A 15,208-nucleotide genomic window follows, 5' to 3' on the forward strand; every position below is an offset into this window, starting at 1 on the left:
GGAAAAGTATACACAAGTAGCCAACAGTTGCAGGGAGGTCAGGCAGGACAAAGCTCAGGCTTGCAAGAGAGGTTAAAATTAATAAAAGATGTTTCTTCAGCTATGTTCAAAGCAAGAGGCAAAACAAGCAAGTAGTAGGTCCTCTGGGTAGAGAAGACAAAGAAATTCTAATGGGTGACAGAGTGAAAGTGGAACTGCTCAACACCTTCTTTGCCCCTGTCTTCACCCAAAAGGAAAGCAGTGCCAACCAGGGGATAACAGAATGAACAACATAAGGAGGGACCTGCAGCCCAGGATAGGAAAAGAGATTGTACAGGAATTAAATGAATTCAAATATGCAGGACCCTATGAGCTACACTCAATGGTACTAAAGAACATTGCAGATGTAATCTCAGAGCCTTTTGTCTATAATCTTTGAGACTTCTTGGAGAACAGGTGAGGGCCCTGCAGACGGGAGGCAGGCAAATGTTGCCCCCACCTCCAACAAAAAGGGGGGAACCCAGGTAACTACCAACTGGTCAGCTTAACATCAATACCAAGGTCCTAGAACAGATAATTAAACAGTTGGTCTGCAAGTCTTTAGGAAATGATGCTGTGATTACTGACCCATAATGGGTTCCTTAGAAACAAGTTTTTCCAGCCAAATCTCATTCTTTTTTTGAGAGAGTTTTGTTTTCTCTTGCACTGGTGGGTATGACCCAAACTAATGGCTTCAAGTTACAAGAAAGGAGATTCCAACCAAACTCCAGTAAGAACTTTCTGGGAGTAAGAGCTGTTTGACAGTGAAATGGACTCCCTCAAAAGGTAGTGGACTCTCCGTCCTTGGAGGTTTCTAAGCGGAGGCTGGATGGTCACCTGTCATGGATGCTTTAGTTGAGATCCCTGCATTGTAGGGGGTTGGGCTAGATGACCCTCAGGATCCCTTCCAACTCTACAAATCTATGATGCTATGACTATATACCACCTGCACTCACTGCTGATGTGCTACTGGACCAAGTTTAAGAATTTACAGTTACTGTATAAAGCCCTAACCACTTGGGCCCAGGATATCCGAGACCTCCTTTGCCCATTCACTGTGGTTATCTGTGGGAGAACCTCTTGTGGTATCACATGCACCAGAGGATCATTTCATGGCAACTTGGACCACATCCTTCAGTGCAGCAGCACCCATCTTGTAAAACATGTTCCCCATTGAAATTAGACAGGCTCCATCATTATACACATTTTGTTGGATGCTGAAAATTCCGGGGAGGAATTCAACTCCACACTGTTCCTATTGTTCCATCAGTGCAAGCATTTCATTTTTCATGATAGAATGACCTCCCCTCTTCTTTGCCCTGTGCAATACACCGGGGGTTCTCCAAACCTCCAAAAGCTGATTTTGGAGCAGGGGCAGGGGGCTGTTCCATTGCATTACCAGCACCCCTTTTATCTAGCCCTCCATTTCCCACAGACTTCCAAGAAGGATGAATTGATTTATAGGCAGTTATCAGAACTGTTACTATCTATCCTATTCAATCTAAATTTATTGTTATATACAGTTATGTTTGCTCATGTTTAGCTGCCTATACATTTTCCAAATAAATAAATGATTCCAGGAACAGAGGCAGCATGCCTCTGAATACCAATTGCTATTAAACACTGGGAGAGGGATATTCCCTTCCTGCCCTGCTTGTGGATTCCCATAGGCACCTAACTGGCCACTGTAGGAAACAGAATGCTGGCGAAGGCAAGGCTTTATCCAGAGTATTTTGTCTTGTGGTTTTCTGTTTGCATCTGCTTTCAGAGTTGGAAGGGTCATCTAGTCCAACCCTCTGCTATGCAGGAATATGCAGCTGGGATTGAACCTGCAACCCTGGCATTATCAACACCATGTTTTAGCCAGCTGAGCTTAGGATAGCTTAGGCTTTCAGTTCTGAAAAACCTACCACCACCCCAGAATTTCCCAAATAGGCCAAAAAATATCATCAAATATTCCCTTTTGCTAAGAAAATTGCTGCTAGCAATAAGAAAACTTTCATAATTTTGCATACTTCGAGTTTAGCAGCCTGTTTTTATTACTATGTTTGTTACCCCTTGCAAAATTTCATATCACCTGCAGGAGATTATGAACACTATAGTTGGTTTTCTAATTAGGTAATATCTTATATATTTGTTTGGTTGGTTTACAGTGAATGTCCAAAATACTGAGACATAAGGGAATGTTGACAATTCTACACACATTTAGGGGTTTCTGAAAATACATAATATACAGTAGAATTAATGTTTCAGGTACCAATTGTCTCAATGAGATTTGGTTGGCCACTGTGAGAACAGGATGCTGGACTTGATGGGCCATTGGCCTTATCCAACAGGTGCTTCTTATATTATTGTGGAAACAGAAGATTCAAATCTATGTCCGGACTGGAGGACCTGACAATTACTGGGCTTTTTCCAACTCTCTCTTTTGCTTAAAGGATTTTTCAGGCTCCCCTAAACTTGGTCTCCTAATAGGCCAGAGATAGACATAAGATAAAGAATGAGTTCAAAGTGTAAGTCTAGCATTTGGATCCCGCTTTTCAACCTGAACTCAGCAAATCAAATGATGGCAGAAGCCTTTCAATCTTGCTTTCTTCTCTTCAAACTGGAAAAGCATCCCACAGCTAGAGAAGAAATCAGAAATGGGGAGGAGGCAGTGGCAGCAACAGCAAGTGGCAGAGCCAGCAGCGAACAGCAAGCAAAACTCAAGGGGCTTCAGCCAGAATTTAATTTGCTGGTATCTCTGACACTTTGGCTTTGAAGTCTGGCTTGGAGCAATGTGAATAGGCTCTGAGCTCACTTTTTAGCTTGTGCCTGACTCTGTGTCCAGCTCCTGAACATTCTGCTAGTGATACATTAAGCATATACATGCTTCTCTGCTACAATTCCATGTTTTTTTCACTCCTGGCTCTCATCCTCTATTTCCTCCTCACCTTACTGCAAAGCCCTATACAATGTGTTACCAGCCAGAACTAACACAACCCACCAGGAGCTCAGTAAGCCTCCTATTTTTATTTTTCATTTTTTAAAAAATAAATAAATCATTTGAGACTGAAAAACAGGATGCTTCTACTTGAAACTGCATTTGATGTTTGCTTTAAGCTAACACAAGGAAGTTACCAGACAGGAAGACTCTGGAGATGCCACCTTCATGTCCCAAGAGTTTCTGGCACCCAGACAGGGGTGGCTCAAGATATTTTGCTGCTTGAAACAACAGATAACATAACACCCCTCTCACATACACACACATCCTACATACAGAAACTAACCTGACGGACAACTGCATCTTGCTTCAACACTGATTGCAGGATAGCATCCTCCACCACATCTAAGCTAACTTAAAGTGTCCATGGCAGGCTGTGCAGCATAAACAACTTTGGTGTCTAGCACCTGCTTAAGGCAGATGTCTCTCTCTGCCTAACAGTAGAGCTGACTGTGCAATCTGGATATTCTTGATTCCCTGGACCCTCTGGACAATAAGAAGCATACTGGCTTCCCTGTACTTTGGAAAGGATCCTGTAGCAATAGATCCCCATTTAGCCCTCTGGTTCCTCCCCTCCTTCACCACTCCTAAAGAGAGGAAGGCTTTGAGGAAAAACACCCTCCAACCCAATTCATATGCACACATACACCTGTTGGCAGCAAAAGAATGAGCAGCCCTTTGGCACCCACCTGAGATCCAAAGTAGACAATGCACTAAATGCATGACCACATTTGCATTATGTTTAAATCTTCAAAAGCAAACACAGCAGTTGCATGCAAGAGGATTCCGACTGGGACTGCAGTGTTGAAGGCAGGGTGTCATGTTAACCCTTTTGCCCTTGCCATCTTCCTGATGAAAATTGACACCACCTAAAGCTGTGCGAGTGTCCTGGAAGGGAAGCTGCTATTTTCACCCATAGTAGCTTCCCTCCCCTGTGTTGGGAGTTCTGAAAATGGATCAGAAGCCTCTGTAGCTGCAATATAGATAAGTTAAATAAATAAATGAAGATTACCAGATGCAGCCATGCATTTGATGTACCATTTACTTTGACCCAGAGTCTTAGAAAATGTGTTCCACTTGATACAATCTGAATCCTAGTATGAATAATGGCAAAAAATATTTATCTCACTTCATCCTCACTCCATCAATGTCCCCTCCAAAATTTCATTCATGCTTGAGCCAATATTCTTAATGAGCTTGCAAGTGAACTGGGAGCTGCAGCCAGAATTCTACCTAGTGGCTTAGGAGAAAGAGGGAGAAATGCGGCCCAGAAAGAAAAGTGTTTTCCCCTAATTTGAGTACTGAAGAGACTGATGTTTATTCAGATGGCTTGGAGAAGATCCAAAACAGCTGGATAATCAATCAGCTAGATTAGAACATTATTCATGTATGGCTTCATGGACACAGGGCTTGACAGAAAGGTCTGCAAACTTAGATAATCAAGAATTTCATAGAAGTGGGAAAAAGGGGCCAACTGTAAATGCTGCCAGAGTTAGCACTTACACAACAATCTTTCTTTTTGGCATTCATACACACTGTGCTAGAATTTGCTGAATGAATGGTCAATGAATAGCATCCTGCAAAGCAGATTTGAACTATTTCCATTTTTCAAGTACAAAAAAAGCCAGGATTCAAACAAGAGTTTCTAATTTAAAGCCCTGTGTTATTGGCTTAAGCCAGTGCTACTTGCTCCACTTGAAGTTCAAAAAGTCACAGCAACTAACATCGAATTCTAGCAGAACACTAATAGAATAATAATAAAAATAAAAAATATTATTTATGTAGCATCTCCAAGTGTTGAAAGCACTTCACATGTATTATTTAGTTGCATTTGTTACAACAACCCTGGAAAGCAGGCATTAAACAACAGTTGTGTCCTCCAGATGTTGTGAGACTACAACTCCCATCACCCATCCACTAGCCATGCTGGCTAGGACTGATGACAGCTGGTGTCCAACAACAATTTTGAGGGCAGCATACTGGCTACTCCTTCCACAAGGTAAGTTTTATTATCTCCCAGTTTTGAGGGCACCGGATCTGAATGATGTCATAGCATAGGCAAGACCTGAACTGGGGATTTGGAGCCTCTTAGCCACTACTGTGGAGTAGATTGTTACATTTCTGCCATTAGCTACAAACAGTATTTTCAATAGGAGGGCTACATATGCAAGCAATGGTCCCAAAATGAATTTAGAAATAGCACTGTCTATCTCACAAAATTCCAAATCTTCTACAGTACTTTTGTATGGGTGGTGATGTACCAATAAAATGATTGTTGAATAAATAAAATGCTATCTACTGCAACTATTCACATTGTATCTGCAAAATACATCAGCATGAAACTATGCATTTCCATCATGGCTGCTAGCAACTTGCAGTACTGTGTGCTGTGCTATGCTGTGAAGAAGAGGCTCAAAGCATTCAGCTGGTGTGAAGAATGGAGGACTTTGTAGGCAGTGACACAATGTATGCTTCAATCGATTTTTGGGAAAGAGGAAGAGGGACAGTGAAGAAACAAACAATTCCAGTCAAGATGGCAGCATTTTTATATATATAAAAGAGACACTTGTGTGATTCCATCACGAATTAACATCATGGAGCGCTTTCTTAGGAAAAGCAACATATAACTCACTAGTCAAAGCACAAGAGGTATATCATGCAAGATCAGGAATGTAGAAACGAACATGCACATACTGCTATACCAAAAGAGCTATTGAGCAAGGGTACAATGCTATTGCCTCTTTCAAGGCAAAGGAATAGCCCTTAAATGATATGTAGAGACCAGAGGAATGTAGCCTGTATTTGACTGCCATATAAACATCTTCCCAATTCAGACCACAATTTTCATCTCCTTCCTCGGGATTCTGACTGCTGGTCAAGCAAAAAATTATAAGGACTGGACAAAGAATTCCCCTGCCTTGCTCCCCAAACAACAGCCAGAGTAATGACCATCTTATTCTGCCTTCCAGATAGAATGAAATGAAATGTAACCTGTCAGTGTTTGTGATCACAGCTGAGCTCCGCTAGAGAGAAAAGGCTTCTCTCACACATGGCATATTGTGCATGGAAAACATGTTAGATGTGACATTCACACTATTAATTACAGCATTTTGAGTGCCCACTGGCTATTTCAAATGGCTGTCATTGGAATAAAGACACAGCCTTGTCTATGCCAACCTGTTAAAAGAATCCATTAACCGATACATATCTTGTTAATTATAAACATCTTCAGGTGTTGTTATGTTTTATGGAGATGTTCCCAGTTCTGGTTTCTACTGCTTGCCTAGGCTTTCCATAAGTTTAGGTGGAACCTTTTTCACTGATTTTTTCTCTCTCAAGAACAATAACCATATGCTAGTTGACCACTTACGTGAAAAATACTTTCCATAGGAGGACTTCATATGCAAGAGATGACCACAAAACAATTGCCTCAGAAAATGGCATTTATTGTGCCCATGCATGCACACACAAATGTTAATACGTTTTTTCATGCTGTGCTTCTGATTTTTCATTAACGTACTTCATATGCAGATGATTACATTGCTTAAGCTTAAAGAGTAAGCAACCACGTATGCATCTACATTTAGCATCTGTAGTAGCTTTCAAAAGCATACTGTGATTTAGAAAAACATATGAATTCATACGAGATATTATGATAGAAATAAGCATCTTTGCACACACATCCATTGCAATTAACTGTCTGGAGAGTTAGTAAACACTGGAAGGCTGTACACAGTCTAAGTGGGTCAGTTCTAATGAGAAAAGCATGACATCTACATGTAGCAAGGCAGATGGAACACAGACCAGAGAACTGGAACATGGAAACAACTGAGATATTATTTGTTTGCATGGAATTCGTAAACAAAAAACAAAACAAAACAAAAAACCATTGTAATCAGCTCCCAGAACCATCTTCAGCTATGGAAAAACTATTTTAAGATCTGTTATGCCTGTAAAGTACAGTGGGATTAGATGTGTTTGCATTATTATTCCACTGGTTATAACAAGTATCCTCTGATGTGCCTAAGTAATTCCAGAATGCTCAGAGCAACATAAAAAACACTGATGTAACAGCACAGGACTAAGGATGAGATGGTGGGGGAAAGAGGCTCTAAACAGTGGGAAAATGCAGAACTATCACCTGGCAATAAGAATAGTGTGTCCATTTAGAAAGGTGGTACATACTGAAGACTGCAACAACATGCAATGTGCACAAGAGATTATACATAAAATAAGACAAATACACAGCTCTGTTTTATTCAGAAACAAAAGAAGATGCACTATACATAATCAGAAATAAAAGAAACGTCAACCTGCAATCTTTCACATTTACAACCATTTTTCTCACTATACATCACAAAACAGAGGTCTTCCAACAGATAGCAAAAGAAAAGGGAGGGAAATATAGGCAGCACTATCCGAAATTTACAAAATATACGCAGAGTCTTTGTTCAGACTGGAAACCCATTCAAAGGTGTAAATAATGGTCACTTTGTTAGATTTCTAAATACAACTAGCTGCAAATGTGTGTGAGTGGCTCTCTCATAGTTCACACTGGGCTCCCTTGACCCAGCTAGACAACCGTGAAAACATGAAATAAATGAAGGTTAACAAAGACTGGTCTGGGAAGCAGTTAACATTAAATGCTGGCAGTGTTAGTATTTTACATATAGGGCTGCACTGTGCATTCCTTACGCGTGAAATATCTGTGAATTATTTGGAAAAAATCTTTACCACCTATCTTGTTGCAACAACAAAAATGGCTTTAAAAAATGGAAGGGGGGGATCTTTCCAACCATCTACACAAGAATTTTAATTACCATGCAGAGATAGAGAGAACAGAAAGACAACATCCCACTCTCACACACAAACACCCAAGCAACTAGTTTATCACAATACCTTTTTGTGTCTGTCCCTCTTCCATATTTTCTTCCATGGCTACCTTTCTTCACTAGAGACTGCTGCACAGGTTTAATCAAAAGCCTCCCTCAAATATAGGGAAAACTGTAGATTTATTTTTCCCGGGAAGCTCCAACAGCACTGGCTTATGCAGGTCTTCAGAGCTTAGCTAAGGCTCCCCTCACTCTCCTTCCTTGCTTGGAGACAGGCTGTCAAGTGTAATTTCATTCAAATTACTCTCCCGTGAAGATTATCAATTTTTCTTCTCAAAGCTGTCCATTGTATACCACTGTAAGCAGGTATTCAAATGAAAAGCCTGTGAATTTGGGGGGGGGGGGGATTTTGGTTGGGGTCCCAGTAGCAGTGTCACTGTGATTCGTAAGGCTCACTTTGCATATAAAACAGGGGGGGAGAGAAATTGATGTTTGCATTGAAATCTGTGCTTTAAATTGGAAACAGGCTGCACTGAGAACAGATGGAGGGGTGTCTTCCTAACATGAAGCAGACCACGAACCTATAATTCCCCCTATTTGCTACCAAAGTGGGAAAGCCCAGATGCCTGTAGCTGTGGATGCTGCAATACTGCGATACTTACTTCTCCCTCACATACACTACCATGTATTTGGCTTAAAAGGATTTCTAAACACATAATCACAATTCAGTTCAGAAACAGTGATAGGAATCTTGCAGCTGTATGTGTGAGTGCACATACACACACATATACAAGAGAACACAAAGGTATCTATGAAATCTAACATTTCAGTTTTCACCAAATCTGCTCTCTGAATATATTACAAATTTACCAGCTGGATCAAAAAAGGACCAAAATATGAAAAGACGAATACAGTTTTTGGAATTAAAATGGTACTTGTGGATTATTTCAATGCAAAGCTAATACATAAATACATTAAAAATATTTAATTTTTTCAAATCTCTTATCCAATACACAGAGACATAATATTAGCTGTATGTTACACCACCCCATGCAACAACAACAAAAATGGGATGCTGAAAGGGGGAAACAAATCTGTTGTGTTGTGGACTGGTTAGGGAATGCAGAGGTTAAGTACATCATGAAGACACCTGCTTGTTTGGGGAGATCTGCAATCTGATTTTGAATACCAGCTTGATTGAATACTGCAGTCTAGAGGTGAAATTGCATTCCTGTGCCTTACATCATTGGGTGGCACAGAATAAATTTGGAGTTCCAACACTCTGCATGGGTGTCAAAGAAAAAACTCTAAATCCGTATTTTATGAAACCTTCCTGTTTCTGTTTCTCCAATTCTATCATCAAAGAGCAATAATGTTTCGTTATGAAGAACATTTAACAAATATACATAAGGTATTAAATCTGACACAGAGAACAGGCAGCATCTTACTCTATTGCCTTATGTACTCTGTCCTAGGGAAAATTGATTATAGCTTCAGTGGACTGCCATAGTAGCACAGCAAGAAGCATCCACCTATCTAGGTGCTTTAGCGAATATAAGCCATGGGTGTCCACAGGAGGAGGGGGCAGTACCCCCCCCTTGGATGAACAATGGGTTCATATCCATAGCTTTTCTTTTCTTTTTTTAAAGTAAGTTTCTAGTTTTTTAGAACCTGAGTTAAGAAGCAAAATGTGCATGTACTAATTCTGCCTTTTGTGTGGTGATAAACTAACCAGCTTACCATTTCAGTGTTTAACATTCCTCCCTTCCTCCAGAAATAAATAAATAATGTGGATGCCCACCACAATATCAACATTAAATTCAATACTAAACAAGTAACTGATTTTAGCTTTTTACAAACCAATGTACAAGCATTGCCATCTGCCTCCAAATCACTGTTAACCTGCAGAATGGCAGAACCAACGATTATTCATGATGCAGCAGAACCCTTTGCACTATAAATAGCTGAAGAAGCCACCCAAAAAGGCACAATCATGCGCCACCATGGGGCCACAGCGAGGGAAACATGTGGCATGAATGTCTCTGCCTTGCTTATCATGTAAAAAATGTTTCCTAACCATGTTGTCCTATTAATGTTTGCTCCAAAGTAAGTTCCATTGTATTGAATGGGGTTCACCCTTTTGTTAACACCTTTAGAATTTCAACCCAAGTCAATAAAGTGACTTATGCTCAAAATGAACTCACTGAAATAAATGACCACCAGTAACTTGTCCATTGCTTGCAATGGGTCTACACTGAATATGACTTAGTTGGATGGCATCCTGTGACTTCACATATCATGTGGAAACCAAACAGAACCAATCATCCTATGAGTTTCTAAATGTATTCTGCATGAGCTGGAATCTGTTGCAAATAAAAAGCCCTGCAAACAGAAAGCACACAGACAAACTACTCTGTGAAGTAAAGAAATGGTCTTTACATGTTCCATTCCTATTCTGTCTGAATCTCCTGAACAGTAGCTATGAGCTATTGAGCCATCTAGAACCTGTATTCTGCACATAATACTCCAAAGTTTGGACTCCTGATCCCCTAATTTAGGGCAAGTAGGCCATCTAGTTTACTTAGTCTTAACACCAGCCATGGACACCACTAACCCAGGATACAGGCACCCCCCCCCCATTTGAAACCCATTGGAAAAGCCTGCGAACACCCAATTCTGCCCCCGTTCCACCCCACTCCAGCCCCACTGTACCCTTTCAGTGGCATTTCAGTGGTGTCTTTGTGATGTTTCTGGGTCACTTCCAGGTTCAGTGTGATGCATATATACGCGGTCATGCATACTGAACAGGTGTAAATGGGGGGCTGCCTGTACAATCGTTAGCTGTATAAAAAGGTAAAGGTAAAGGACCCCTGACAGTTAAGTCCAGTCACAGACAACTCTGGGGTTGCGGCGCTCATCTCGCTTTACTGGCCGAGGGAGCCGACATTTGTCCACAGACAATTTTTCCGGGTCATGTGGCCAGTATGACTAAGCCGCTTCTGGCAAAACCAGAGCAGCGCACAGAAACACCATTTACCTTCCCACCGGAGCAGTACCTATTTATCTACTTGCACTTTGACATGCTTTTGAACTGCTAGGTTGGCAGGAGGTGGGACCGAGCAACGGGAACTCACCCCGTCGAAGAGATTTGAACTGCCGACCTTCTGATTGGCAAGCCCTAGGCTCAGTGGTTTAGACCACAGTGCCACCCGCGTCCCGATTAGCTGTATAAAATACTTCAAAAGATATGTGGGATGATTCTGAAATTCTCTTCTGCTTTACTTCTGCTTTGGCAGTGAAGAATCTATGAGCATACAACCGTACACCTGCTTTTCGTAGGCATAATGGGCTCAAGAGTAAACCAACACGCACTATGGTTCATTAGTGGCTATTACTCAAGAGAAACAGATATGCAGCTACATACGTATCAGTTTTCCCTGGGTAATAGTCATTAAATGAACCATGAAGATGACTCACTCTCATAACCCACTTATAGGACTGAACTTTTTAATTCTTCACTAATCGTTCGAAAATCCACATGAGTGTGTAAGCATTTTTTTACTTTTGATATTTCTTTTAATCTTAAAAACATTTTAAGGTTTAAATAAAGAATCTGCTTGCTCATTCACCAAATATTTGAGCAAGCGAGCTACACAGTCCAGCTAGCAATCTTGATGTGCATGGTAAAAAGGTCTCAATACAGGTTCTAGCATTGCTCAACTGATAAAGAGTTGGGCACTGAGCTAGGAGACCTAAGTTGAAGTCCGAGTGGAGTCGGAGAGCTGAAAATAGTGCCAATATATTTCACATCTGGCAATCAATGTGCCCCTTTGATTTCAGATAGTACATGGTTAAAGGTAAAGGGACCCCTGACCATAAGGTCCAGTCGTGGCCGACTCTGGGGTTGCGGCGCTCATCTTGCTTTATTGGCCGAGGGAGCCGGCGTACAGCTTCCGGGTCATGTGGCCAGCATGACTAAGCTGCTTCTGGCAAACCAGAGCAGTGCACAGAAACACCGTTTACTGCCAGAGCGGTACCTATTTATCTACTTGCACTTTGAGGTGCTTTCGAACTGCTAGGTTGGCAGGATCAGGGACTGAGCAATGGGAGCTCACCCCATCGCGGGGATTAGAACCGCCGACCTTCTGATCGGCAAGCCCTAGGCTCTGTGGTTTAGACCACAGTGCCACCCATGTCCCTTATACATGGGTACATGGCTAGGTGAGTCTAAAAAGCCCAATGAGGGAGGCTTAGTTTGGTTGGAATCAAGGATACACTTCCAGAGTTATTGCTAAATACATTACTCCTGGTAAATGATCCACCATAGCCAGTGGCGTAGCGTGGGTTGTCAGCACCCGGGGCAAGGCAAGTAATTTGTGCCCCCTAACCCATGGATTTGCGCCCCCTAACCCATGGATTTGTGCCCCCTAACCCTAACCCCCAGATGTTGCAGCCGGCCCCCCCTGCACCCCCCACGCTACGCCACTGACCATAGCCACTAGAGAGCTGTGAAAATTTGTGACCTGGCCTTTTTAAACTCATCTACCCATGTACTATCTGAAACCAAAGGGGCGCATTGGTTGCCAGGTGGGATTCCCCCCCGCCCCAGCTTTTCTACCCCACTATCCTACTTCATGTGGTCTTGGCCTATCACTGCCTTTAATAACTGTGTTTATTAACCATTATTATGTTAATTATTAATTAAACTCAATGTGAAGTGCTTTATGTTTTTTTAAAAAAGTAAACAGTCGTATGCAGTGTAAATTGATGAGGAGTGGGAGGCAAGAGCAGCAGATAGTTTTTCATCTGCATATTTTCATGTGGACTTACAGAAAATGACAGTGTTGCTGGTGAAGCACTAAAAAGACCAAAAAGAAGAAGCAATAGCCGGTGTGTGAGAATGTGGTTTGGTTGATGGACATTGGGAACGCAACCGGGAAAGGGGGGAGGGAAATTTGGAATCCAAAGGGTGTTAAATTATATTTTATTCTTTTTTTAATTCTTTTATGTTAATCTGTATCTTATATTAAAGAGGGGAACTCGTGGAAGGGAACAGGTCGATTTTAGGGGATGGGAAAATATTTTTTAAATTGGGTTAATGATAATAATTTTAAAATTTGGGGTAAGAATTTGTTGAATCTATTTGAAAGAATTGGAATACAAGAGGGGGTGGGGAGGGGGAAGTCCTGGAAAGATGATATTGAAAATAAGGCCTTAAATTTGGATGTTTTTCTTTTTTTTGTTATATTTGAAAATCTTTAATAAATATTATTAAAAAAAAGAGAGAGAGAGAATGTGGTTTGGAGAGATGTTAACCTGTCTGTCATGTTTACTGTCAGTGCTGCAACTTACAACAAATCAAATGATTTCTCTTTCCAGTTCAAATGCTACTCTGAGCAGCCTAAGGTTTGCAAGGGCAATTTCAAAGACTTTCGGAACTACCAACTTTACACCACCTGTCAATCCGGCCAAGGTCTGAAATTACACAACCACATTTCAAGTGTATTACAGCAGTGCGCATGATCTGAAGAGGCTGCCCAGCTCTGGAAACCACCCAGCACTAGATAAAAGAAGAATGCTGAACTGGAAGTATGGAAACTGTAGTGCTACAAAAGAACTTGGTATAATTCAAGAGAGTGCATGCGTCTTCCTGTTTGGTAAAATCACAGTGCTGTGGCTTCCAGTACTAAGAAATGATGCACCACTGCAGGTGCTGACACAAGTGATTTGGCAACTAAAATACAGTATATCCAGACAGAGACTGGTAAAACAATGTCGTCAGGGTGCAGCACAGGATGCAAAGGAACCTGGTTGCACCTGACTTCCTGTTTCTGCCCATTTAAGAGGACAGAAGAAAGAAAAATGTTGCCGTTGGCTACTCACTGCAACACCCATTGGAAATTATGGTTTCAAAAAGGAGATGGGGGTGGGGGAGAGAGACTGTTCCATGTCCCTTTCCTACCAAGTCTTTCATATTTATGAAGTATGAAAGGACGGGGAGGGGGTTTCCCAACCATATGTGTTGGGAGTCTATGTATCAATTACATTATGCATCAGGTGAGACAAGACATCTGGAAACTATTAACTCCACATATATTAGACCTGGGGTGCCAACTTGAATAAAATATTGGGGGCCCAGGTAAGCCCTGCCCCACATAATCAATCACATGACATGGCACACACATACACCATTTGAATGACAACACCCATCAACTGGGGAGGGCAGCCCCTTCAAATATTTTAGGGGTGGCGAAGGAACCTCAGCCCCCAGGAGTTGACTCCTATCCACGTATTAGACTGCTGCATAGCTGTAAATAAAAGGCAACATCCTTCGGGTAGTGGGTGTTTAACCTCAATTCAGATACATCTGAAATGCATCACCTAAGAAAATCTCAGTGCTCTGGCTAAGCTGATAACAGTAACAAAAGTTAGACAGGCTCCTATTTAGAGACAAGAGGGGGATGGAGATGCTGAAAAACTTGGCCCATTCAGTGTTCAATTATTTAGTTCACTGAACTTTCCAATATAGCCTAATTCTTTTCTGAACTGAGCTGCAACCATTTCATCTTTATCCAAGCACTGATCCCAGCCAGATAGTGTGCAGAGCAATCAGCCATGTTAGCAGGCTTGATGAAACAGTGTCACGGAATTGACACACTGACACAGTAATCTGCAATCAGACTGGAAAGAACTTGCTATCATGTGCTAATTCTGTTTGTACATACTAACATTCTGACTAAAGTTCGTGTAACAAGTCAAACTAGTTTTCCCTTCTTTGTCATGAAGGGAGAGTTCATGATCCTTTCATTACTTTTTATTAAAAATAAAATAAAGTAAAATAAAAAAATTCCTTCCAGTAGCACTTTAGAGACCAACTAAGTTAGTTATTGGTATGAGCTTTTGTGTGCATGCACACTTCTTCAGATACTTTTACTTTTTACTTTTACTTTTTACTTTTACTTTTTACTTTTTATTACTTCGCCATAAGTAAACCTTCAAAGACATATATAAATCTATGCTCCCGTTTAAATCTGATGGCATTATTTTCATTTTGGCATACCAAGGAACAAAAAGAGCCAAAGCTCATTTCCAGGAGTTGCAAGGGTTGTTGGATTGTTTGAACGACAAAAAAAGTTATCACTTATTAAGCCATCTCCTCTCTCCATGGTCACCATAATACAATGTCCAAAATTGCTGCCATTTACTAAAGCTCCACAGTCAACTGACTTCTCATGTGAAATGAATTGCATTCTCCTTCCTCTACTCAACTGTTTTGCTCTACTATACCCACAAGGTGTTTTCAAATAATAAAACAACACAAAATCTAAAAAACAGTTCAAAGAAAAACGCCGATGCCACATACAGCTTTTTAAAA

At 41.1% G+C, this 15,208-nt stretch overlaps 1 protein-coding gene across 3 annotated transcripts in view; it reads right to left on the bottom strand.

Moving 5' to 3' along the window:
* Positions 1-15,208, bottom strand: part of GPM6A (glycoprotein M6A) — a 178,267-nt gene that overhangs the window by 104,261 nt on the left and 58,798 nt on the right. Inside the window, exon 1 of one of the 3 annotated variants that reach the window (XM_079991443.1) lies at positions 7,901-8,389. The exons of 1 other annotated variant lie outside the window; for it this stretch is intronic. In XM_079991443.1, coding sequence (XP_079847569.1) covers positions 7,901-7,937 — 37 coding nt within the window. In that variant the 5' untranslated portion in view covers positions 7,938-8,389. Of the gene's footprint in view, positions 1-7,900; positions 8,390-15,208 lie in introns of those variants that run through there. One more of the 3 variants, XM_079991444.1, reaches the window with a different exon arrangement.

This window comes from Podarcis cretensis (assembly GCF_951804945.1).
Source record: "Podarcis cretensis genome assembly, chromosome: 9".
NCBI lineage: Eukaryota > Metazoa > Chordata > Lepidosauria > Squamata > Lacertidae > Podarcis > Podarcis cretensis.